The 27,519-nt window shown below is 44.5% G+C and overlaps 1 protein-coding gene across 11 annotated transcripts in view; it reads right to left on the reverse strand.

Annotated features, from left to right (window-relative positions):
• Window positions 1-27,519, reverse strand: part of Mgat5 (alpha-1,6-mannosylglycoprotein 6-beta-N-acetylglucosaminyltransferase) — a 282,174-nt gene that overhangs the window by 179,979 nt on the left and 74,676 nt on the right. For 8 of the 11 annotated variants that reach the window (XM_040738099.1, XM_005079882.4, XM_013120393.3 and 5 more), the window contains one exon: window positions 3,232-3,615. In XM_040738099.1, the coding sequence (XP_040594033.1) occupies window positions 3,232-3,472 (241 nt within the window). In that variant the 5' untranslated portion in view covers window positions 3,473-3,615. The remainder of the gene's footprint in view (window positions 1-3,231; window positions 3,616-27,519) is intronic. The other 3 variants (XM_013120397.3, XM_013120396.3, XM_040738102.1) reach the window with 1 other exon arrangement.

Here is a 27,519-nt window from a genome sequence, read left to right on the forward strand (position 1 = left end):
GTTTTGGCTTTTTTAATTGAAATAGGAAGGCCCAGCCCACTGTGGAGGCACTATTCCTAGCAGGAGGTCCTGGGCTATATAAGTAAGCTACGTAAGCATGAGAACATGAGGGAGCCAGGGATGGAGACAGGGAGCCAGCAAGTGGTGCTCCTCCATGGTTCTTGTATCCAGGTCCTTTCCCTCCTTATGCAGTTTTTGGTCAAAGTGCTATGTAACTGTGACAGAATGAAATGAAAACATTATGCAAGTAAAATCTTACTGAAATACAGACCTAAACCATCAATAGGACCAGTAAACCTTGTCTCAGTGGACCTCACCACAGGGTAGCCTCAAAGACCTCAAGCACATACACTCTAGTAAGTTCCACAAACTCAGCACCAAAGACCACTTAGATTGGCCTGTCAGCATGGTGAGAGGAAAGCATGTTAGACTTGCTATTGACTCCTGTGTCACTGTTTGCTGATATGAGGGAAAAGATGAATTATTACTTCACTGAGGCTCATCTTGAAAGGATTGGAATAAATAATTCCTATAGATGCTTAGGCACACACACACTAAAAAGCTAAGACCAGATGTATTTTCTCTAGAATATGCAGGAAGCCTGCACTCTGAGCTTTTTATCAACACATAATAAAAACAACTAGTAAGATCACAAGTCTATAAATATATAACTCATATGTTTTTGTCTTGCCCATGGAAAAAGTTTGATAAACTGTGATTAGAGGAAATTATAGCTAAGTTGTCCTTTCCCAACAAGGGTACATGTAGGATTAAAACCTTTAAGACAGCATCTATCACACTTATGCAACACCAACGTTCTGTGCTAGTCTTTTCTCTCCGGCTGTAACTGATCTCTGAAACTGATGGGTGATATAAGTCGTCATGCAGTCACATGACTTGTGTGGTTGGGCACCTCGTGTTTGTTGCTGGGCTTGTTCTCTCTCTCCCTCCCCCTCCCCCCCCCCCCCCGTGTGTGTGTGTGTGTGTGTGTGTGTGTGTGTGTCTGTGTGTGGTGTTTCTGTGAGCTTGTGAATGTGTGTGTGTGTACATGGAGGCAAGAGGTTGATGCCGGATGTCTTCCTCCTCTTTAACTCTCCCCATTGTTTTTTGGGACAGGGTCTCATAGTGAGCAGGAAGCTCCTGATAGGCTGGCTGTTTAACAAGCCTCCCTGGTGCTGAGGTTGTAGGTTCAGTTGTTGTCCATGCCTGACCTTTTCACATCGGTGCTAGGGGTCAAGCTCAGGTCCTCGTGGTTGCATGACAAGCCCTTTCCCAACTGAGCCATCCCCCCCCAAGACTGTTGCTGACAAAGCTCGAAGAGATGTATTAAAAACAATAGTGTGACTATTCTGATCCTAAGAACTGAGAAAGAACACCAGAGCTCCTCAGCAGTAGCTCTTCACACACACACACATACACACCACGGAACCAAGCTTCTGTGTGCACGTGATTTCCTGTGTCTGTACTCCAGCTGCCCAAACACAACCTGCAGCAGCAAGCGTTCTAATGACCATGTGACTGCCATATCCTCGAGGGCATGTCTTTGACTGGGTCATAAGGCAGGACACCAGCTCTTCTACTCCACCACAGCATGCCATCTATAGCATAAGTACAGACACTAAGCCCATACATATCTGGGTTTGATGGTTCAATTTTCCATTTGATGATTAAGAAGGGCTCACCCTCTAGAAACCCAGGTCATTCTGGATCCACAGGGCATCCTGGGAATTCCCAATACAGTGCAACCTAAGGTTCACCTGCAACGTATATATTTTATAAGTATAGGCGCATTTTTGCACCATCAGGGTCAGACAAGATGGCTCAGAGGTAAAAAGCACTTGCTACACAAGCCTGATGACCTGAGTTCCACATGGTGGAAGGCGAGGACTGACTCCTAAAGGCTGTCCTTTGACCTCCACTATGAGCAGTGGTACATGCACCCAGATACATGACTGGGCATGCACATACAATAATAATAATAATAATAATAATAATAATAATAATAATAATAATAATAATAATAATAATAATAATAAAAATAAATGATGATGATGATGGAAAAATCTGCATGGAGCATAATATGATTTTATGTGATTTTCCTCATTTGTTTCTTGTTTACACCTTCAATTTTTCTAACGTAAGCATAAGTTTAACAGAAAAAATAAGATATATTTCACATACATACTTTATTTTTATATATCTAAACACACACACACACAGTCTCATGTGACCCCGGCTAGTCACAAACGCCCTAGGTAGCTGAGGGTGACCCTGCATGTCTGATTTTCCTACCACCAGCACAACAGTGCTGGGGCTCCAGGCATATGCTGCTATGCACGGATCCAACCCAGAAAGTCCAAGCATGCTAGGGAAGCGAAGCCCTCGTGTGTCGTTTGACAAGGAATTTGAGGCACCTGGAAATGAGCAATGAGTACACGAAGATTTCTTTCGGAGTGAGCAAAATTAAAGGCAAGCAATAAAGTCTGACATATCAAACACTAAAGCTACAGGGCAGTTTATTAGCTCAGCACTGACCTTGATGGCATCCAAAACATCACCCCCCTCACGCCAGTCCCCCTCCGCTCTATCTAATTACTTCTTGTTTAAGGACAGATAATGAAAATGTTTGTCGGCATTCCATGAACACACTCCTGTGAGCACAGTCTAGAAATATGTTGACAGAGCGGGGACTGGCTGTAAACACAACCCAGGGAGCTCCAGGGTGCTGACTGGCATGCTTGGGGACGGGTGTGTGTCTATGTGTACAGGAGCTTAAAGTCCCACCAAGGCCACTGCGTTACCTTCTTAAAAGTACACCTGTGGGCTGGGAGGTGGTTCAGTCGGTAGAAGAGCTTGCTGAACAAGTGTGAAGACCTAAGTTCAGATCCCCCGAATGCACATAAATGTAGCTACAGTAGCATGCATATATAATTCCGGTGTGCCTGTACAGAGACGGGCGGCAGAGACAAGAAAATCTCTCAGAAGTTCAGCAGGCAGCGAGCTAAGGACTCACACCTGAGATGACCCTCTGTCCTCTTTATGTGCATATCCATACTCAAACATATAAATACAGAGACGAAAATGATGCATGTTCAAAATCAAATGCAATCACTACCCATGGAAACGGAGAATCTTCAATCCAAAGCAAGCCCACATGTGGGAACTTCTGGAATCTCTCCAAAGCCCAGGCACGCTCAGGGGAGCAACCCATCCCCATGCCACCACACTCACCATAAGCCGTCATGACGCCAGCATACGGTCCATCCACCACGTTCCTGTTTTCTTCTGCCAGTGCTTTGATGTACCTTTTGCTGAGATCCAGGATCTGCTCCCGCAGCATGGAGCTGCTCTCGGGCTGGGTTCGCTGCTGAATGGTGAAGTGCAGAAGCATCATCCCCCATATAAAGCCAAAAGTCACCAAGAAGAAGCCCAGCTTCTGAGAGGACAACTTCCAGGGAGTAAAGAAAGCCATCTCTCTCTAGCAATGCACCCTTTCCCTTGGCTCTCAACGTGCAGAAGGTGAAGGCAAGTTCATGGTGCAGGCTGGGGCGGGGGGTGCGGTGCTCTCACTCTGGCTCCTGAGTCAGCTGATTTCCTTGCCTGGCTTCCATTCTGCTGTGAAGGAGGAGGACAGTTAGCAACACAACAATCAGGAACTGCAGCCGCACTGAGGTAGCATTCCATGGAATGCCCACTCTCGTCTCAGCTTCATGTGCTGACACGGTGCTTTAGGCTAACATTTGGGATCCGGGAGCCCAGAAGAGAAATATGGTAAAACAACATAAGGCTATACAAATACACGGGAGGAAGTGTGCGTCTGAGTGTGTGGACACAGGTGTAGTAGGGCTGTCCCCCTTCTAGACCTAGTTCAAAACAGGAAGCTTGTTTTGCAAGGTACTGAGGAGATGGAAGGATATGTCACCAAATGTCAGCAAAAACCCATGGGGAGGGCAGAGTCCTGTGACCACTTCGTACTTTGTGCATGTGTAACTCGGGCTTAGGAACTCACTGTGCGCCTGCAGCAAAGTTTGTGCATACAGCTTGAGAGCTGTCCAAGCCAGTGGGTGTGCCCTCAGGGAACACTAAGAAGGAAAGGGGAGATGGCGCTGCATTGTTTAAGCATGGCTGGGTTTCACTGTCAGTGTTCCAGGGTAAGTGACTCTGCCAGGTGCCACTCCCAAACACCAGCAGAGAGAGATGCCAGAGGCAGAGCTTTACGTCGGAGATGCCACAGATCAAAGCCGGAGTGCATGCTAAGCTTCACCCCAGCCCCTTGCCCCAGCTAACTGAAGCTGCACCTCACAGGGTCTCGGGCCTGCTGCACAGGAAGCCCAAGACTGGCTGGCAGCTCCTCCGTGGTTCTCACTTTCACTGTCGTCATGAGACAAAGCGAAAGGTTCAAGGGCAGAGTTTCGATGTGAAGTGTTCGTCTCCCGTCTGATAACAGCACAGACAGGCCCGGTGCTCTCTATTGGGGTTTCTCAGCAAGGAGGGCCTGAGGAGAGCTTGCAGACGTGTTGATGGGAAGGCACAGGTATGCGCTCTTTAGCAAGGGCCGTGGTGTCAAACATTCTGTCACCATGACAGAAAGCTGACACAGTGGGGACCCGTGTCTTGTTTAAGGAATCCTTTGAATCCAGATTCTCCACTTCTACTGGGATGATGTCCTAATAAATCCTTTATAAGCTGAAAATATTAAGTAGAAATTGTGTCTAATATACTTAAAATCATCCAAGCATCATAGTTTAGCTTAGTCTTTTAAAATCATATTCAGAACATTTGTATTAACCTACAGTTGAGTGCAGTCACCTAACATAACAAAGTATGTATCTCAAAATCTATTGAACACAACACTGAGAACTGAAAACAGACAGGTATATAGCTTCTCACACCACTCTGAAGTTCCAGTGTCTAGGTCAAAGACTCACGAGTCAAGGGCTGCTACCTACATGCACCTGCTCAGAGAAAGACAACAGTCAGGCCCGGGGACACAGCTCAGTTGGTATAATATTTCCTAGCATGTGAAAAGCCAGTTAGCAGTAGTGGGAAGAGCAGGAATTCAGGGTTATCCTTGGCTACACGAGGAGTTCCAGGCTGGATTACACAAGATCCTCCCTCTTTCCTTTCTCCATGTGGTTTTCAAAAACATGCACACTGAGTACCTGCTGCCCCCAGGTCCTGGGGACTGAAAGTGAGCAAGATGGAATGTCCACCCTCAGAGAGCTAATACTTTGAATGCCATCCCCCCCAATACATGAAGCAGCACTTCCTTCTAGATAATCCACACTCATTAGCACCTCCGATCTGAGGGGACTTTCCCAGGCCATATTAGCAGGGTGCTATACCCAAAAGGGGGGGCTTTAGGGTATTTTCTTTGACTATTTTAGGGCAGAGCTTAAACTGCTGACAAGATTATCTATAAACCTTCAGACAGGAAATCCTGCTCCACTCCTCAGTTAACCATACTGATGAGTTTGATGAAGGCTGTAACGGGGTTTCAGTGTTTAAGTCATGGGAAGGGCCAAAGCAATAACGGGAGCAAGACCAGGCCTTTGGTAGACGGCTGGAGGCTTCCAACCCTTTCCTTTGGAAGGGTCAGAACTACATCCTAGGAGTGAGATGATGGCTGAGCCAACCTAGGTGAAATTATTCCAGCTCAGTGAGAGGTTTCTTTTCCCTATTAACTTGATGGGAATCTAAATTCACCCAGGAGATGGGCCTCTGGCCATACTTGTAGGAGATTATCTTGATTACATTGTTCAATATGAGGAGATTCATCTTAATCATGGGTAAAAGCATTCCCTGGACTAGGATTGTGAACTGTATGAAATGGAGACAGTGAGCTAGTATTCATTGCTCTCTGCTCCTGACTGTGGATGTGATGTGACTGGCTGTGTTAGGCTTCTGCCATCCTGACATCCCCACCATGATGGACCGTGAGCCAAGCTTTGCTCACTGAATTGTATCCCAGCAACAGGAAAAGAATCAACACACGCAGAGAGGTACACACTTGGAGTCCAAAGTCCTAGCTAAAGGGAGTTCAGAGCCGTTAAGGGGCCAATCATAAGCAACTATAGAATTTCCAGGAACGGCCTTTCCCCCATAGAATGCATGATGGGAAATAACAGAAACTCTACCAGCACACACAGTGAATCACCTTTAGAATTCACCTCCATTGTTCCCGTTAGGAAGACGGGTTAAGACTTCAAAAGTCTCATTGAGAAGATACTCACATATCTCAGAGTAATAAGAGGATAATGACAGGCTTTAGGAATACTCCTTACTGAATCTTGGTCCCATGAAAGGACTTGATAATTAGTAGTCAGTAACAGACACACAATGGAAAAACCTCAGAGCAGCAATGATGAGAGAACAGGCATTCAAGCTAAGAAAGTTTGAAGCAAGTCTGTTGACAATTAATCACTCAGGATTAGGGAGATAGCTTGGTAAGAAAAGTGCTTGCCTTGCAACCATGAAGACCAAGACCTGAGTTCTATACACCAAAACCCACATAAAAAGCTGGGCATGGTGGTGAGCTCCTAATGCCAGTGCCAGTGAAACTGTCAGACCCCTGAGACTGCTAGGCAAGTGAGAGACCCTGTGTCTAAAAACAAGATGGTTGGTTGGCTCCAGAGAAACAATACCAGAGTGTGACTTCAGGTCTCTACATGCATGTACAAGTGCACCTACAGACACATAAATACACACACCACACATGCACACACGAAAAGGAAAACAAAACAGTCACCCCAAAGGCTAATATCACTCTCCTTCCTTCCTTCCTTCCTTCCTTCCTTCCTTCCTTCCTTCCTTCCTTCCTTCCTTTCCCACTCAACATAGGAAAATCTTTGGCACAGACACATGTCAGTTCTAGTTACAAAAGACGAAAAGCACATAAGTACATTCAATGTCTTTAATCACTGGGGAAACGGGAAATAAAAACCACAGACGCAATAGATACCACTTTGTACCCATTAGGATGGTAGTAATAGAAAATGCAGCGGGCAACAAACGTCAGAGTGGAACGTGCAGACTGAGAATGGGGAAGGAAAAAGGTGTAGCCTGTGGAGAAGAGCCCAGCAGCTCCTCAAATGCCTGCACAGGGAGGTCCAGGCCACTCTGCACTCAGGAACTCTAGCTAGAGAAATGAAAACATGAGGACCCCACACACTTAAAAACAAAACACAGCAGGATGGTGGTGATGTGCACCTTTAATCGTGAACCAGAGGCAGGTTGATCGCTGTGAGTTAAGGCCAGCCTGGTCTACAAATAGAGTTCCAGGAAAGCCAGGGCTACACAGAGAAATCCTGTCTCAGAAACAAACAAACAAAAGTGTACCATTCGCGGTGAGTCACACACATGAATGGTGAGTACACACATCCCAGTACTGGGGAGGAAGATCAGCAGGATCTACAAAGCCAGTTCCAGGCCTGCCAGGGCTACATAGTGAGACCCTGTCTCAAAAACACAAAACAAAACCAAACCAAAAAACCAAAGAGGAAAACCTTGTATACAAATGTTCACAGCTACATCTGCTACAACAGACCAAAGTTAAAATAGCACATATGACCATCAACCGGCAGGCCAAACAGTAATATTCAAACTATGGCATTTAGACAGAACAAGGAGAAGTCAGTGATGCTACACGTGTGACCCAAGGACAGTCTGCCAAAGGAGAGTCAAAAGGTCACTAGAAGCCTTGTGTTATATGGCCCTGGCGTAGATCGCGTGACCATCATCGCTGCTTGACAAAGTTCCAGCGTTTCGACATTGCAGACCACGCTTCTCCAGCGCCTTTGTACTTTCATTTTTAATGATTCTCCATATTAACTCTTTCCCTTTGGGAAACTTTGTGCAGGCTTTGGTAACGGATAAAAATGTGCACAATGGTAGCCTATCTAAACAAAATAATTCTTTAGAAAAACATCCCTGCCACTGTAGATCCAGGAATTCCATCATGCCCTCCTAATCACACCAAGAATAGGAAAGTTAATTCCCTAAGCGTGTCTGATCCTGAGGATGAAATGCCTCAGATCCAGAGCCTGAGGCCATTAGAGGGCAAGAGTTCAGTAAATAAGTAGAGAAATCAGAATGATACTGTATAATGGAAAAAGAGTAAGATATCAAGACCTTCCCTTTTAGGAGCATATGAGGGGAACAGTAAAACACAAAGGGACACATTTAGGGAATAGCTCAGTGCCTATCTCCTTGAGGAATGAAAATTGCTTTTAAATTGTAGTATAGAAGTCCTTTTCCTAAGGTCAAGCATTAAAATAAGGGTCTCCATTCCCTGGGGGCTTGAGGAAAGTTTCTGCTTGCTAGAGCAGTCACTCTCCTTATCTCTGGCAAGAGGAACTTCCGTTAACACATGATTGGTACCTATAGTCAAGGTCAATGCTAGAGTTGACTCTTGACCTAAAGCCACACCCCAGTTCACATGCCCCCTTTCCTCCCAGTTTAATCCTATGTACAACTGTAGAGTATAAAAGGTGTATCCTTTTTAAACTAAATGCGGCAGGCAGCCATCCCAACTTACCCTCAGATCGTGTCTGTCTCTTCCTTTTCCCCAACTCAGGACCAGAACATCTTCCCTCCCGCCCCTACCTCAAGTGCATGTGAAATCTTAGGTGTGCAGGGTTCCTTCGAAGGATCTACAAGGCTGATGTGTTCTAATAAAGAATGACCCTCAGAGGCTCGTGTGTTAGAACACTTACTTGGTCCTTGGTGGTGCTGCTTGAAAGGTGGTGGAATGTTTAGGAGACAGAGCCTTGCTGAAGAGAGTGGCTCACTGGAGGTGAGCCTTGAATTTTCAGTCTACATTTGTTTCCCCTCTGCTCTCAAATTTCTGACTGCATAAACAACGTGACCAGCCGCCTCAAATTCCTGTCACCTGCCTTTCTTTCTTAACCTGTGAGCCAACCGTGACCTCAGATGATACTTTTTGCTGGGTATTGGCCACAGGAAGCAATACTCCAGATAAATACCTGCGAATATACTTTAACAATGCATTGTTCATGTGGAGAGAATGGCAGCATGTGTGAATCATATTTCAATAGGGCAATGAGAAAGAAAGCCCCTCAAAAGTTGAAGGTAGGACTGGAGCTCTATTTAGCAAATAGGCCTCATGGGTCTGCAGCAGCCTCCTTCCCCCATCTCCATGGTCCAGAAAGACCACACTGTCCTCACAAAGGGCGGGCCACAGGCTAGCAGCAGAACATTCATGGAGCCATTTGCCTCCGGTTCCCCAAACATCTATGGCCACCCTTAACAGCTCAGCAGCAACCTCACAGCTCGCTCCAGGTGGCTCCCGGCACCCCTTGCCCAGCAGCTGCTACTCAGGTGAGGACATTTCAGAAAACAGCCCAGCCCACGGCAGTGAGAAACACACTGATCAAGCAAGTCCTTCAAACAACTACCCGGGGTCCCTGGAGGCTCCACGCCTGTTATCAGCCCTGGCCCTAGAGAGGATGATAAAGCTAGAAAGGTTCATTCATCCACAGTGAAGTCAGCACCAACCCAGAGCCCCACCAGTCCCACAGACAGCATGCTACAATTTGCACGTGACGACTTCTAACTCAGTAGATTTCATACTTCTGCCCAAACCGTGCAATGAATCAGTTCCTCTCCATCTTTAACCTTGGCTAAGAGACCTATCTTTATCTTCATCCTCTCCAGTAACATTCAGGGTTTCCCAAACCATCTGTGCTCGCCTAAGTTAGCTTTGCAACCCACACCCACACCTCCAGTGTCTTGACTCAACTTCACCTCCTGCATAAATCCTCCTGATTCCCCAGAATAGCAGAACCCATCCTCCTTGGAATACGAAGGGCAATCCTGAGGAATTTATCTACTATTCATCAACACAGTCTTGCTTCAACTTTCCTATAGGTTCTGTGAGGTCCCCAAAGGTAAGGAATCCTGGAGCTGAGGAAACAGATGCCTCAGATGGCTTTGCAAGCATGAGGACCTAAGTTCGATCCCCAGAACCCACAGTAAAAAGCCAGGAGCGTTAATTCTAGCACAGAGATGTATGGAGCCCTGGTGCTTATTCCCTAGCTAGCCTAGCCAAATTGCTGAGGTCAGAGCACATGAGAGATCCCATGCCAAAAAATGAGGAAGCCAGAGAGACAAATGGTAAAGCAATAAGGGTGCTCAGCCTGAATCTGGCTCCCAGAACTCATGAAAAGGTAGAAGGAGAGTTCCGATTCTGACCTCCACATGTGGGCTGGGGTGTGAGTGCAAACACACACACAGTAATAATGAATTTATAACAAATAAGGCACAGAACCTAAGGAACAACATCTAAAGCTGGTCTCTGGCTACCATATGCACACATGCATGCACACACATACACACACAGCATATATAAAATATAGGAACAGAGAATGAAGAAGAGAGCCATCTACAGGTACTATTAGTCATCACTGACACACAAGGATGGCCACAGGGAAATGACAGCAGAGAGATGGTGAAAAAGCCCCAAACTCAGAAAACACTTAGAAATCTTTAATTCGTTGCTTTACTCTACCTATGGCTAAAATGCAGAACATTTTAGAACCATAGAACACTTTAAAAGTTGGGTGACTAGGGATAAGTCTAGAGAACCAAACTATACTGCAAAGGATTTGTAAAAGGTTACAGAAAGTCCATAGATTCTTCATATTTTGATTAACATCGATTTTTGGAGTGAGTGAGATGGCTCAGTGGGTAAAGGTGCTTGCCTCCAAGGCTGATAATCTGAGCTTGGTTGCCAGGATCCATAGAGTAGAGTAAGAGAACCAACTCCAGCAAGCTCTCCTTTGATGGCCACATATACCCCAAAAAACAAAAACAAAAAAAAAAAACAAAAACAAAAAAAACAAATAAATAAATGCAACTTAAAAAATAATCAAATACATTTTCAAGGATCCTGGACACATCTTCCGGTCTTCCCTGCCTGGCCATTTACATGGTGGGTCCCCACTTCCAGAGCGGAGGGACAGTGAAGGGAAACTTAGGAGTGAACATTCATCTCTCAGATGTGGCCTCCTGGCTACACAACTTACTAGAAAGTATAGAGGAGAAAGAGGCCACGGGTGAGCAGGAAGCTGTGAGCACCTTGTCATCTATGACTGCCCCATGTTCTATGAGTCCCACTCATAAGAACCATAAATTATGCACACTTGACAGAACTTCCCACCCACACAGTTTGAAACCACAGCAACCTGAAAATTATGAAAACATTCCCAACCTTCTGACACAGCAAGAGACCTCGTTTTGTCATCGACAAAATTTACACTCAAGAACCTAACATGCAATCAAGTTACAAAAGCAAATAGGAGGGGGCACAAAAATGTTTTAAGTAAGTTTACAGTTTGGGCGTGGTGGTGGTGGTGGCAATGGTTAACGCCTTTAATCCCAGCACTCTGGAGGCAGAGGCAGGAGATCTCTGTGGGTTCAAGGCCAGTCTGGTCTATAGAGTGATTTCTAGGACAGCCAGGGCTGTTACACAAAGAAACCCTGTCTCAAAAAGCCAAAAGAAAATACACATGAATGTCAAAACCCAAATGGCTCTGGAATAAGGAAAACCATCACAAAAAGAATTAAAATAATCTCAAATACAGGGAGCAATAGTATCAGAGAAAAGCCATTAATGAATGATTGCTCAATGACCAGCCATCCTACAAGAAGGCCCTCCTGCCTTACCCAAAGAGGAGCCAGGATGGGTACTGATTCACACCGAGAGTTTTCTATCTGTAGAAAAAAGATACCCATCCTTCCAAAAAACTTGACTAGATTAAGATCACCAGGTTAAAATCTAGCTGATGTGAAAGAAAATATGTGCACGCACGCACACACACACACACACACACACACACACACACACACACACACACACACACACCCTGACATGGCCATCAGAGGGTTATCAGACTTAAACCTAGAATGGATACACCATCTCTTAAATACAGACACAGACACCCCAGGTATGGATTTTCTTTGGAGAGAACTAAGCAGTCACACACTAAATTCATTTGTTCTATAACTTATAAATTAAGGTCAAGTCTCCCCAAAAATATAGCTGTCTTGGGTCAGCATAGCTGGCATCTCAAGTCCTTAAAACGCACAACTGATGAATTAGCTCAAGTTCACATAGCCTGCTTTTCAACCCCTACCCTGTCTAATGGGTTCACTTGGTTGCTATCCAAAAGGTGAGGTTCAGATATACCAAAGACACTGACTCAGTTCATCTGGGGTGTGACCCAAACAGAAGCATTTCTATATAATCTCCCTAAAAAATAATATACAGTCAGAATATTGAGAATTATTAATTGTTCCTTTTATCATCCCTATCGTTCCTATCTAATGAGACACAATGGGGTCCATTCCAACATTTTAAGAGGCAGTCTCTCTGCTCCCCATAAGGGTATGCTTACTGTCTTATGGGATAATCTGTCCCCAAGACTGGCTGGTTATCCCCTTAGAGAATCAGAAGATAGGGGCTTAGAAGAGTGCTCAGTCAATGAGTGCTTACTTTGCAAGCATATGGACCAAACATTTCACACCTACATAAAAAGCCAGGTATAGTATTGAGACTTGTAGAAAGTGGTGAATAATAGAAAAGACAACTGAAGTCAATGTTTAGCCTCTACATACATGTATACACATGTGTAATACACACACACACACACACACACACACACACACACACAGGATTTTGGTCCAAGATATAACCTGAGTATAAATCTTCCAACTTTTAATTCTGATAATATGAATAACACCCAGGTTCAATACATGGTGGAAACGGTTTCTGGGCTTGTGGTATAATTTTAGAAGCGCTCACTTAAGAACTGACTGGTAACCACAAATACTTGCACAATTTTCAGTGAGCACAACTGTCAGGGCCTTAATAGTGCAGAAGAGGATGTCAGCCAATAGCTTAAGTTTCTGAAAATGCTTTAACACCTATGTTTTCCAGGGTACATAGATGCCATCTTCATGACCATTAATACCCTTTTAAAGTTTTGCTGAAGGAAACTATACTTGAAAAAGACATATGGAACACACAATGCACGCATTCTTCTATGCCAGCTTCACCTGACGCCTTGTGGCAAATGAGTTTCTGTCTCAGTAATGCCCTTAATCCTTTCCACACACAAGTGACTACACACCTACATTCTTCAGCAGCAAAATCATCTCTTAGCTTCTATTCACACATGACAGGGTATTGGAATCTTAATAAATATAATATGTTAAAGCTTATGATGCACACCCATTTTTTGCACATGTTGATTGTAGATGTGACATGTGTGGTAGGTGTGTGTTCACACATGAGTGTAGAGGTGACAGGTGGTCTTCAATTGCTTTCCACCTTAATTTTTGAGACAGGGTTTCTCACTGAACCTTGAGCTTGCTGATTCCCCTATACAGAGTGGTCATCAAGCTCCAAGGAGTCTCCCATCTCTGCCTTCCCAGCATGGGAGTTACAGGCTCAAATCGTACTGCCCAGCTTTTTATATGGATGCTACGGATCTGAATTCAGGCCTTCATTCATGCTTGGGTACCAAACACTTTATTAACTGAGCAGTCTCCTCAGCCCCGTTTCATTCATCTTGACAGCCTATCTGCCAATGTTCCAAGTGATTAATGGCAAGTTAGTTTGTTCATTTAATGCACAGTAGCCAGTGTTTAATAGTGTAAGGAAAAGTAAATTCTGCCCACCAAGTCAGCTCCAAAAGTACGTGTTCATTAGAATGCATTCATGTGGAGACCAAAGACAGATTCAAAGCCAGACTCTGATGACTGACCTTAAGGTCAAACCTACACAAGAAACTATCCAATGTTTGGGTTTCATGTATCTGGATTTCACAACAAATCCAGTGGTTTATAAAAGGAAGATTTTTGTTAGACTTACTGTCAAGCAAGACATATAATCAATTTCCCAGGAAGAAGCAGCATGACTGCTCTCGTGCCTGGTTAGGAGGCTTCTGGGGGAGGACTATATCTCAGGGCAGGAAGATGGCTAGACACACACTGTTACAGTTGTCTTGTTGAAAGTGAGCAGGGTGTCTGTAACCCAATGCAAAGTCTATCCATGACTACCTGGCCGCCACCCAAGTCACACCTTCCAGTTCTGATCTACAATAGTAAAACCATGGTATGTTTTCCTATTTATTTACTTGATACTGAAGACTGACCTCGGATTACTATACATTATCATGTACTTTGAGGGTACATGTGTGTTCCTGGGGGGGTGTGCATGAGTTTGGAAGACTAGTGGTCATCCTTGGCTGTCATTCCTCAGGCACAGTATACATTTTTTTGTTTGTTTGTTTAGACAAGTTTCTCATTGATCTTGAACTCAACATGTAGGAGAAAGAAACTGTCTGGCCAGAAAGTCCCAGGGATCCGCCTGTCTCTCCTTCGCCAGCACTGAAATGAAGGCACATGCTACAGTGCCTGGAGTTTAAAGCAAGATTTGAGGCTCCTCTGCATGTTACCAATGAAGCTATCAACCTAGCTCTGCACTGTTTTAATCTTTACCTAGATGCTTCTATTACCTTTAGTTCAGAACCCAGAGGGAGGGGAAAATTAATCCACACCGTCAACTCCCTTTATATGTGTCTTAGTTTTTTGTTGTTGCTGCTGTTGTTTGTTGTGATTCTAAATACCAGGAGCTGACAGGTGGCTTCCACTTGCTGTTTGAAACACTTCTCTAGAAGTAACTCACTGCAAGTGTAATGCTTTTAATTCTGATAAATGAAGAAACAAAATGACTAGATAGCCATACGTTCTCTTTCTAAATATTATTTTTAAAGTGCTATAATATATGCCCAAAGAATTTCCTTGTGATAATGTAACTATTTGCTAAATGGAAGATAATCTCATGAGAAACTGGCAGAGCTCTCAATCATTTTTACTTTGACCCATTTCCCTAATGCATCATCCTGCCTTTAACTATCAGGGCATTAAGAATAGAAATGGTTTTCATTAGCATACAACACATGACAGTCAGAAACCTGCTGAGCTGTTAGTGCCTACTCCACTTTGGAATATCATGTGCCATCTAGCTCTTGGTCAATAATGCTCTTTCAGGTTCTTCCTGCACAAAGGGTGATGGTGTTCATATATGGAAATACATAGTTTATTTAGTGGCCTTAAAAAAATAGAAACCAAAGGAGCCATGCTTAAGCTCCAGAATCCGTCTAGAACATCATATAAAATGTGTGTGGTGGTACACACCTAGACTCCCAGAATGTGGAGGCAAAAGCTGGATGATCAGCAGCTCAAGGCTATGTTCAGGCTACATGAGGAAGTTCCAGACTAACCCGAAACACATGAGACCCTGTCTCAATGAACAAACAAACAAACAAACAAAAAGAGTTGGTGGGATGCCTCAATGATTGAAGGCACTTTGCCACCAAGCCTGACAACCTGAGCTTGAGAGAAGTGATTCAAGCAAGTTGTCCTATGGACTACACACACACACGCGCACACACGCACGCACGCACGCACGCACGCACACCACATACCACACAAAAAAAATAAAAAAGAAATGCAAAGAGACAATATGATAGATTATTTTTAAAAAGTTAAAAACTACCTCACTGCCATTCAGAAGGCAAACTTCAGGGCACCTGGAAAAGTCTCCCTGGGTAAGAACACCTAGGCATGACCACTGTTTGGATGTTACAAATCCCAGGAACATGCCCACCCCTGCCTCGTATGTCTAGGCTCAGGTGTTCGGAAAGCTGGTGGTGCTTTGGGAAAGACTGTGGAACCAACCTCTCTGGAGGAAACAAATCATTGAGCTTGAGCCTTGAGATTTTATAACCCCACCCTGCTTCCTGTGCACACTTTGCTTCCCAGCTGTGGTTACAATGAGACTAGCTACCTTCCCTTCCTGTTATGGCGCCTTCCTACCAGAATGGACTGTATCCCTCCCAGAATGAACTGTATCCCTCCCAGAATGTAAGGGGAAATAAACCTTTTCTAAGCGGCTTCTGGTCAGCAATTCTGGTTATAGTGATGAGAAAAATAAATAATTAACATCTCCAACCATCTCTTTGTATACAGCAGAAATGGGCGGTGACTGAGCCACTTTTCTCTCGACTTTTCTTCTCGACATTGAGAAGATCAGGTTTTGATTCGCTAGCTACTTGAGTTTGGTAACAATCAAGGATGATGATATGTATAGCCTAGAATGTGATCCTGGCAGGAGGAAGCCAGGCAGCAGGCAGCACGCAGCAGGCAGCAAAGACAACATTGATTTACAGAGAGACAATTACAGTTGGATGAAGTCATAGTACCAAACAAAACCACCAACGTTAATTTTAACTGTTCCCTCTCTTTTCCTCCCTTCCTTCAAATAAACTAAATATGTGTCACTCCCCCCTAGTGACCACTAGATTTATAACTCATAACTTATATTTAGGTGATTTTTATAATCACCCATGCAAGGGGGAAAAAGACCATAATCATTATTAGAATGATTTAGATGTCTCAGTTGGATCTGAGGGGAGTTTATTAATACCTTAGTAAACGTGCTATGACAATGCCATTTGGGTGTTTGCTTTAGAAGAGTGGCCTGGTCTTGCCTGAGTCCAATTAGCATTGAACTTCTTTTGTGGCACCCTCCATCCATTGGATCAGATTAACTGCTATCTCAATTCATTTCTTCCTTGGTGGCGCTCTCTCATTCAAAACTGGCATGTCGACTCGAAGTCAAGTCGAGATACTTGTGTCACAGCTCTAAGTGTGCATCAGGTCACCTTTGGGAGATGTTTTAGATACAATAATAGCTCTCATTCCTTTTCCAAGTCTACCAACCTATTAGTTCTCAACCTTCCTAATAATGTGACATTTTAACACAGTTCCTCACATCGTGGTGATCCCCAACCATAAAATTATTTCATTGCTACTTCATAAGTGTAATTTTACTGTTATGAATCATAGCATAAATATCTGTGTTTTCTGATGGTCTGTGAAGGAGCAATGTGATCCCCAAAGGGGTTGTGACCCACAGGTTGAGAACCACTGGTCTAGAGCTAGATAAGCAATGCAGTCTTGGTCATAAGAAGACAATTCAAGGTTGGGGACTATTAAACTATGGTATATGAGGGGGTAGGGGAGAAGGCTAAGAAGGAAGAGAAGGGGGCTTTGCCAAACAAGGAACAACGTGATTCCATCTAGAAGATCAGCCTCTTGTCAGCTCCAGTCATTAAATAGCGAGAGTAAAGACAACCTGGGATGGACAGGCTTCCTGAACTTTTCAGAAAATGCCAGAATACTCAGGGCTGAAGAGATGGCTCAGCTGGCCAAGTGCTCGCCACACAATCATGAGGACCTGCGTTCAGATCCTCAGCATCCACATAAGAAGCTATGACCTCAGAGAGAGAAGAACCCCTGAAGAAGCTCTCTGGTCTGCCTGTCTGGCCAAATCTGTGAGCACTGGGCTCAGTGAGAAACCCTGTCTCAAAAATTAAAATTGAGAAAAACATGGACATCATCCTCTGGTTACACACACACACACACACACACACACACACACACACACACACACAAGCTCACACACACTCACTCACCACCACCACCACCATAAAAATGCAGTTTGGGTTAAGTTTCTGTGTTTTAAAATGTTGGCACTGTTTAGTTTAGCTTTTGTTTGTTTTTTGTTTTGTTGTTGTTTTTTTTTTTTTTTTTGAGGTGGGATCCTGCTCTGCACCCCAGGCTACCATCAATCTCATGGCATTCAACATAAGATAAGCTCTAACCAACACAAACCTGTGACAATACTAATCTTAAGAAACTGGAAGAGAACTGGGCAGACAGAATCTATGCAGTGCTAGCCTGGGCTACAAAGGGAGAGCTTATCTCAAAAGGGAAAGAAACATTGGGGCTGCGGGTGCAGCTGGGTTGCTAGAATGCTTACCTAGCTTGAATGATACCCTGGGTTCCAAGCCAGCCCTACATAAAGCAGGCATGATGATACATGCCTATGTTTCCAGCATTTAGGAGGTAGTGGCAGAAGGACCAGAAAATCAAGGTCACCCTTGGCTACATAGTGAGCCTGAGGCCACCAGGGGCTACCTGGGATGCTGTCTCATAAAACAAAGGAACAGCCACCCAATCAGATAGGGACACATGCTCCAAGATTCTGAAAGTTCAGCGTGACTTGGCCAGTTAAAGGCCTATGGGTCCAAGGCAAAGTGGAATGGACTCTGGTCATCTCCCTCAAAGGCAGAGCTTCCCCCCCCCTTCTGTCCCAATTGTCACCTGTGTCAATACTGGAATCTTCTAATTCCTCACACACTCACTGACTTCCAGCTTCACACTTAGCTCCTATTAGGGTCTAGAGTACTTATGTAAGAGCTACAAGTCCTGTGGATTGCCTACTTAATATCGTACTTAATATTTATTGAGAAAAGTCCTTGTCCTTTTATCAGTGAATAAAGACACTGCTGGGTTGGGGATACAGCACAGTCAGTAAAGTGCTTGCAAAGAAGCTGGGTTGAATCAACATCACATTAAATAAGAAAGAAAGAAAGAAAGAAAGAAAGAAAGAAAGAAAGAAAGAAAGAAAGGAGGAAAGAAAGAAGCCAGAGCCCTGATACATGTTCAAAATCCCAGTGCTGAAGGGGCAGAGGCAGCAGGGTTCAGACAAGCCTCTCTGGTGAGTTTCAGGTAAAAAATAATGGAACCTATATTTTAAAAAGGGAGGAAGGGTATGCATGACATCCTAAGGAATGATTCTGAGATTGACACTCCAGGCTAAACACACACACACACGCACACACACACACACACACACACACACACACGCACACACGCGCGCACGTGCACACACTCACACACACACACACATCTAATGTTATCTTGGGAAACTAGAGGCACGGCTGCGCTGAGAAACTCTATAGAACCTAACATGCCCCTCAGAACCTGTGTCTCAGCCCCCAAGTAACAGCTTCATGCTTCACAAACTTGGACAAGTCATACAGAGCAAACACATAAGTGGCCTCCACCAACTAGGCTGCCCCATCCTCACCCTGGACCACAGTGCTCTTTCTTCCTGCTCTGATGAGGTTAATACCCAGCAAGGGACCCACAACACACATGGTCTGAACTTCTCCACTTGGAGACCCATCTCTAGGGGCAGCTCCTCAGTTGTAACTGACGCTGGCCTCCTTCAGCTGGCTCTGAAATCATTTCAGAAGCCCAGAGGCCCTGGGTGGGTGAAGAGGCAAACTGGTATGGTAAAGGAAAGTTTAGGAATCAAATTCGAACTCAAGTCTCAATTCCAACTAACATAGCCTGCTTTGGAAAGTTCTAGAAACTTCCACATGTGGAAAAAACATATACTACTACAGGGAACTATAATTTGCAAAGTACTTCTTCAGGTAGCAGGCCTTTCACAAGAACTGTATGACTGAAAAAGTCTCTTCACTCCTCAGAGAAGCCTAGAAGCCTCCCCAAGTTCCTGTTTAATCTAAAGCCACAGTCAGCCTTCGCTAACCTCATTTCATTCTGAAGCAGACTATGGCTTGCTTTGTACTCCTGAATTCCTGTCTCCAAGGATGTACACACACCTCTGCAAAGCACAGAAAACACAGGCTGTGTTTTCAGCAAAGTGTCGCAGTATTTATCTTGTCCATTGCCTTTGGTGGAGAAGTCATGCACCCCTGGGTGGCCAAACCCTACCCCAGAATTAGTTGTGGTTGCTACTTCAGAGTATTGCCTGAAGCTGGGGAGATAGCTCCATGGTTAAAGTGTTTGCTGCTCAAGTGTGAGGAAGACCTGAGTTCAGACCCCCCCAGTACCCAAAAGATAAGAATGATGGTGCACACCTACAATCCCAACCACGAGGAGGTGGAGACAGGAGGATCCCTGGGGCTCTCTAGCTGGCCATCTCCACTCCATCATTTCAGGTCCACTGAGAAACCCTGCCTCAAATGATACAGTGAAGGGCAGAGAGATCAATGCCTGCTGTTGACTTTGAGCAGCTCCACAAATAATGTATGCTAGGTGACTGCGCGCGCGCGCACACACACACACACACACACACACACACACACACACACACACACACACACACACCGTGCACACAAACAAGGAATTGCCTGGGTCAGTACCTAGAAGATGGATAGATCCCTGTCATAATATTGACTTTTCAAAAGGAAATGCATACTCTGTGATTCACTGAGGCAAGTAATTCTCTGGAAGACACTGCATTTAAGAACTGTGACCAAAACAAAGCCCAAGCCTGCCTCATGCCCTTCAGAAGCACTCATAGTGAACAAAGAGCAACACGTAAACATGCCTGGAAGGGCAGCTCACCATGACATCATCCTAAGTGAACTGAATCTTAGATTCAAAACGAATAAATGTCTAGACTCTTCTCCAGCATCCAACCTGTTGTGGCAGTTTGGACTTTTTACATAAGAATGGTCTGACTTTGGATCACAAGATAGAATTACACTGCTCAGATTTATTCTTGGCAAACCCCCGGGGGCATAATCCACTTTACAAGGATAAACAAGTAGTGGCTAGCAGAATCTCTCTCTCATTTCTCATCGTGACCACCACAGCATCACAGATGTCTGAGACATTTTTAAATTGAAATTTGTCCCCAGAGGTGGGAGTGTATGACTCAGTATAGAAAGTTCAATCCTCAGTGCGCATGTAAAAAAAAAACAAAACTGGGCATGGTCCATGTGCACCTGTAATTATCTTACTGGGGTGGTAGAGACAGGCAGATCTCTGGAACTCATGTGCCAGCTGGTCTAGCAGAACCAGCAAGCTCCAGGTGTACTGAGACCTTGTCTCAAAATGTAAGATGGAAAGGGATACAGGAATACACCAATGCTGACCTCTAGCCTAAACACATACAGACAAAGAGAGAGAAAGGAGAGAGAGAGTGGGTGCTCAGGAAACAGTCCAAGCCACCAAGAATAGCAAGCATCAACAACACAATTTTTAGGTATGCCATATCCTTAACAGCAACTTACCAATGCTCATACTTTGGTTCAGAATTACGTGAGACCATGCAGTAGTCCCACAGATCATCCCTTTCCCTTTCCAGTTTGTTAAGCTCCACCAAACACAGTCTGAACACATCAAAAGTAAATTTCCAGAAACACAATAAGTTGTAAATTATAAGTCACTCCAACTAGTGTGATGAAATCTTCCTACTCCACGGATGGATCATACTTATGTCTCCAGTATCCATGCTGTATATGCTACCGGCCCACTAGCCACTCTGTGGTCACCTTCGTCATCAGATCAATTGTCTCACACAGCAGTACCCATGTTCCAATAACTCTCACTTCACTTTATCAGTGGCCCCACATTCAAGAGTAGAGACACTGGCAACTCACACATGCCACAAAGAAGCTATACTATGCTTACGTGAAAAAGTGCATAGCCAATAATCTAGTGTAGATTATTAACTTCTATTTTACCCATGTGTGCATTTGTGAGGGGGTAAGTGCATGTGAGTGCAGGTGCTCTGAGGGGCCAGAAAGGGGTGTGGGATTCTTTGAAGTTGAAGTTACTTACAGGGCCATTGTGAGTTGCTCCACACATGTGCCAGGAACTGAACTCTACAAGAGAGGGAAGCGCTCTCAACAGCAGAGTCATCTCTGCGGCCCCAGTAATCTACTCTACAGAGAGTTAGAACAAGATCATCGTCACGTATTATAATACTATTGTAAGTCCTATTTTATTAGTCATGAATCTTTTGCCATGTCTAATTCAGAAAGTGAGCTATCGTGTGTATGTATGGAAAGGAAGAAATTGAATATTGGGGGTTCAGTGTTATTTGTGGTTTCAGCACCCACTGGAGGGTTTTGAGACATATCCCTCATGCCTACAGAGGATTACTGTGTTGTAAGGCACCATTGTGGAAGCTGAGTTCATACGATGCTTTTCTATTCAGACATTTCAAATAAAATAGTCACAAAGCCTGCATATGGCCTAAGCATGTATAGGCAAGCATGGCCTTTCTCCTTCCTGAATCTCTAGCAAGACTATAAACTCTTCTAAATTAACATATCTGACACCCACCCACCCCTGCTTACAACATGGTTGTTACCTTCTCACAGTGCAATCATATCCGAGGCACCCCAGGAACTACCCTCTGATCTTATTTACTGATAAGGGGGAGAGGGGACAAGGAAGGGAAAAAGTCCGTTGGAAACCCGTTGAGCAACCTAACATCAAAATCCTGTACCTGGCCACTGCTTAGACACATAAGAGCAATTCTCTCGTGAGGAGCCCACATTCACACCTGGAGGTATACTAGCCTCTCCCTGGGCGTCTCCTCATTAACTTCTATTAAAACCTGTGTTTAAATCTCTGTTAAAACCATTTCTTAATCAACCCCACTCTGCTACACAGTGGCCCATCTTACAATTCTTCTCTGCAGTGAATTCAAGAATCCTGTGTTCATCTGAGTGGAGGCCTCTGAAAGGAGCAGCCTGGGCTGCTGCAGGTACCTGTGTCACAGGTTCTTGCCTGGCTGCCACTGCCAGGTTCTGGGAGGGATCCTTGGTAGAGGAGCTCATTTGCATGTCTATGAAGCATCACTTTTCTCCATTAGGATGACTTTTTCTATAACCCAGATGGTGCACAAGGCTTTTTGCCCATTTGAGAGCCTTCTACATTTCCCTAACGTTGCTCTTTATAAAAGTTTTTGCTTTACTTCTAAGATTTTTATTTGATTTTTAAAAATTATGTATATGTCTGTGCATGAATGCAGGTACCCACTGAGACCAACAGAGGGCAACAGATCCCAAGAACTAGTTATGGGCCGTTTGAACTTGGGTCCTCTTGCAAGTGCTCTTAACCACTGAGCCACTTCCCTAGGCCCTTGTTTCAGTTTCTGTCAGCCAAGATCAAATGAGATAGAGAGCACAGAGTAATTTGAATAAGGAAATTTTACTTTTTGTATATTTAAGCTCTAGTTTTTATATGCATGGGTGTTTCACCTGCACATACCTGTGTCTGCACTACATGCTTGCAGTGACCAAAGAGACCAGAAGAGTGTGTTGAGTTCCCTGGGATTGGAGTTACAGAAAGTTGTCAGCCTCCATGTGGGTGCCGGGACTACAACCCAGGCCCACTAAAGAACAGTCAATGCTCTTAACAGCTGAGTCATCTCTCCAGCCCCTGAACAAGGAAATCTTAACAGAAATGACTACTCACTACAAGCCATAATTACACCGACAAGGCACTAACTGTTGAGAAGTAATATGACAAGCTTAAGCCATCCAAGAAGACCAGCACTATGCAGCAGCCAGTACCCCTAAGGCCTGGGAAAAGGCATCCATCCTGGCCATCATATGTATGTGACATAACCACAACTCAGTGCCATGCCTGTGGTGAAGTCACTATGGTACCTTCCAGAAGTCTCTGGAAATCAGCTCACAGGACTGAGTGGCTCTAGGCACTTGGGTACCAGGTTGCCCAAGGTGCAAACATCCCAACAGGAATGGAGATGATGCACTGAAGAGACATGTGTGCCCCTACCCTTGGCTATCAGGTTAGTGAAAAATGGACTCCAAGACATTGGCATTTCCCCCGAAGTCTTGTGCTGGGAAAAGGCAAAGGCTCTAGCCTGGTGTCAGCTTGTCTCCTGGAAGGAGATTTCACACTGTGCTGACAACCCATCAGACCACCTTGCAGGAGGGAATGGAGCTGAGACAAGGATGGGTTGGTGATAGCAAGTCCACATCTTGACCAGGACTGCAGGAGGCACTGGAGCTGAGAGAATGATGGGCCGGCAATGGCAAGCCCACATCTTGACCAGGACTCCTAAGTATGCATACTCTTGCCCTCCATTTAAACCAAAACTTCATGTTAGGACCACAAAGACAGACTTAGAAGTCATTGAACCTCTTTGTCCTTTTGCCCAGTGTGGCCACATTGAATAAACCCTTTTCTACTTTTCACTGTGGCTTATTTAATTGGCCTACAGAGTATGGATGGCCAAGTATCACTTTTTAGGGCTGCTAGGACCCAAGCTCTGACTCTACCAGCCCTGACAACAACAGGTTTGCCAAGAAAAGCTGTTAGCTACCATCGACCATAAGGGAGGGACACTGAACCAAACAGATCATTGTGTAGAACCTTCCCATCCTTGAGACCAGAAGCAAAAGCCTTTCCTTCTGCAAGGTAGCTCTCGCACCTTCTACTGACAAAATTTAGCACCAAAAAGGAAAAACATTAAGCGGCCCAGATCCATCCTCACAAAGCAGGCCAAAGGGATTGATAGGTTGTCATTCAGCAAATGGCTCAAGTGTTATGGTCAAAATGGGTTGGAAACTCTCAGATTCATATATGGATAGACATCTGTGTAATATCCTTTCCCAAAGACTTCAGACAACTTGAACACCAAAACTGAAAACAATTGCTCTACTTAGGACTTTTCTTATCCTGGAATTTGCCAAAGGCTGTGCAGTGCCGGGGAAGTGGCTCAGTAGATAAAGCCCTTGATGCAGTGTCAGGACCTGAGTTTGGATCCCCAGAACCCACATTAAAGAGCCAGGTCCGGTAAAACAAATCTGCAATCACACTGTTCCCATGGTGAGTTTGGGAAGCAGAGACTGAAAAAAATCTGTGGGATCGTGTAGGCTGGCTAGCCCAGGATATGATGCCTGGGAATATACACATAAGCATCCATATACACCTACGCTCCCTCACTCACACACATGAATGTGCACACACCTACCCTATCATGAATGTTCATTACACTGGGACTTGACATAGTGTCCTGACACAGCCCCACAAACACTGTGGCCTTCTGTCAACTATGCCTTAAAAGTGCTAAGAATATCCTAGATCCCTGCACAGCTGGAGCTGAGGCTAGAAGCCAGGGCTTTGTGAATGCTATGTAAGGATTCCACTGCAGAGCTGTACCCCAAGCCTCCCATTCTTTTCCCATTTTTAACAGAATGAATACTCTCCATGAGCCTTTCCAATGTGTGCTAATGGGTTCGTGCTTAGCAGTTCTCCCCATGAGCCTGGCATTGTGGGTATCCAGTTCTTTCCTGCCTCGGGCTTTTAAGTAGGATCTTGCTTTGTAGGCTTCCCTGAAAGGACAGAGAAAGGTTCTTCAAATGAGAGTGTTGGGCTGGGTAAAGGAAACTACTAATTCCCTCTTGTCACACCCAAGAGTTAGGGCAAAAGAGCTTGCTTGCCACTAGCAGTGGTTTCAGCCCCAAGAAACTGAAGACAAAATAGTTCTTGCCCACCATGAGGCAGAGCTTTTGGATGCCACTCAAGATGAGGAACCACAGGAGAGTGAGATGGGGGCCTCCTCTTTCTGAGGTGACCAGAAGAAGTCTATGTAGACAGCAGTGGGTGATGTTAACTCTGCTAGCCCATAGACACCACCCACCAACAAAAACTCTCTAAACTGCTTTTTGGGAGGTACTTTTGGGGGATTTTATTGTTGTTTTATTTGCGTGCGTGCATGCACGTGTGTGTGTGCATGCGTGTGTGTGTGTACGCATGTGTACTCGTGTGTACACGTGTGTGTGTGAGTGTACACCACACGTGCGAAGCCAGAACAGGAAATTGGATCTGCTGGTGCTGGTTAAGGTAGTTGTGAGCTGTCTGACGTGTGTGCTGGGAACTGAACTTGAGTCCCCTGCAAGAGCAGTGAGTGCTGTCAGAACAGTACTTCTTTGTGCATTAATAGGTGTGTGTTTCTCTGTGGGTGTGGGTGTATGTGTGCATGCATGTGCAGGCTGGAAGACAACCTCTGCTATCATTCTTCATACATCATCCACCTTTTTTTTTTGGAACATATATTCTCTCAGGCCCTGAAGTGCCAGAATTCCAAGCACATGCCACCGTGCCTGGCTTTTACAGGCATTATGAGGATCACTGAACTCAAGTCCTTACTACTCGGGCCATCTTTCAAGATCCCTGTAGCATATTTCAGTGCAGTCTTAGCCGCAGAGTTCTTTTTAGTAGCTGTGCCTTCTCCACATATAATCACCTGGAAAAGAGGTCTCCATAAAGAATTGTCTAGTCAGGTTGGCCTGTGAGCATGTTTGTATGCTGTTATCTCCAGTCTGTTAATTGAGGTGGGAAGGCCCCGCCCACTGGGGGATGGTGCCACTCCCTAAGGAGGGGATTCTGAACTATAAGAAGGTGGAGGAAGTGAGATTATTGCTAGCAGGCACATTAAATCAATGCTCTCTGCTCTTGATGGTATATATAACAAGACCCACAATGGACTATAACCTGGAGCTGGTCTTGACTTCCCTGCCGTGATGAGCTACAATCTGGAACTGTTCTCGACTTCTCTGCTGCGATGGACTATAATCTGGAACTGTTCTTGACTTCAATGGACTATAACCTGGAACTATTCTTGACTTCCTTGAAGCTATGGACTATAACCTGGAACTGTTCTTGACTTCAATGGACTATAACCTGGAACTGTTGTTGACTTCCCTGATGAAATGGACTATAACCTGGAACTGTTCTTGACTTCAATGGACTATAGCGTGGAACTCTTCTTGACTTCCCTGCAGCTATGGACTATAACCTGGAACTGTGAGCCCAACAAGCCCTTTTTCCCTTAAGTTGCCTTTGTCAGGATATTTTATCACACCTACAGGCAAAGGACCAAGAAAGGTAATTTTATACAACAAATTTTTAGTTGTGCCTAAGTTTTGAACACAATCTGTCACAAGAAGCTTGAGTGAAATCTCCTACTTGCTCCAGTCATCTCAGCATTAAAATAATTTCTTGTATCTCATTTTATTTTTAATGCTTCAAAAAAATGCTCTGTTCATTCAGAATTTGAGGGTCAGGGAATGAATTGATTTTTCCCCGATGAGTGATGACAGAATTTGATCCCAAGTTTATTTGATTCCAAAGCAAAAGTATGTGAAAAAAAAAGAGTCAAAACTCAGAAAGCATCTATCTAAAGGAAAAAGAAAAAAGTAATAAATGAGTTGATTTCTTTTCTTTTCTTTTTCCGAGACAGGGTTTCTCTGTATTGTTTTGGAGCCTGTCCTGGAACTTGCTCTGTAGACCAGGCTGTCCTCGAACTCACAGAGATCCACCTGCCTCTGCCTCCCGAGTGCTGGGATAAAGGCGTGCACCACCAATGCCCGGCTTTTTTTTTTTCTTTTTCTTTTTCTTTTTTTTTTTTTTTTTTTTTTTTTGGTTTTTTGAGACAGGGTTTCTCCATATTGTTCTGATGAGTTGATTGCTAACACATTCTAGTTTCTCAGATAGGTTTTGCTCAACATGTCTAAACAGGAAGCACAGATATTGCAAAGTTATTGCTTCTGCCTTCTAAAAAAATCTCAAGTCAAGAAAGTCAGAAATTGAGGCTGGAGAGATGGCCCAACAATTAAGAGTGTATACTGATTGGGCAGAAGAGCTGTGTCCATGTCCTAGCATCTACATCAGGTGACTTCACAGTTCCCTTTATCCCTAGGGGGGGATTGGAACCCTCTTCTGGTCTCACATGTACTGCACTCACATGTACAAACCCTCACAGAGACATAGACAATATTCATA

This window comes from Mesocricetus auratus, unplaced genomic scaffold (assembly GCF_017639785.1).
Source record: "Mesocricetus auratus isolate SY011 unplaced genomic scaffold, BCM_Maur_2.0 Super-Scaffold_100676, whole genome shotgun sequence".
NCBI lineage: Eukaryota > Metazoa > Chordata > Mammalia > Rodentia > Cricetidae > Mesocricetus > Mesocricetus auratus.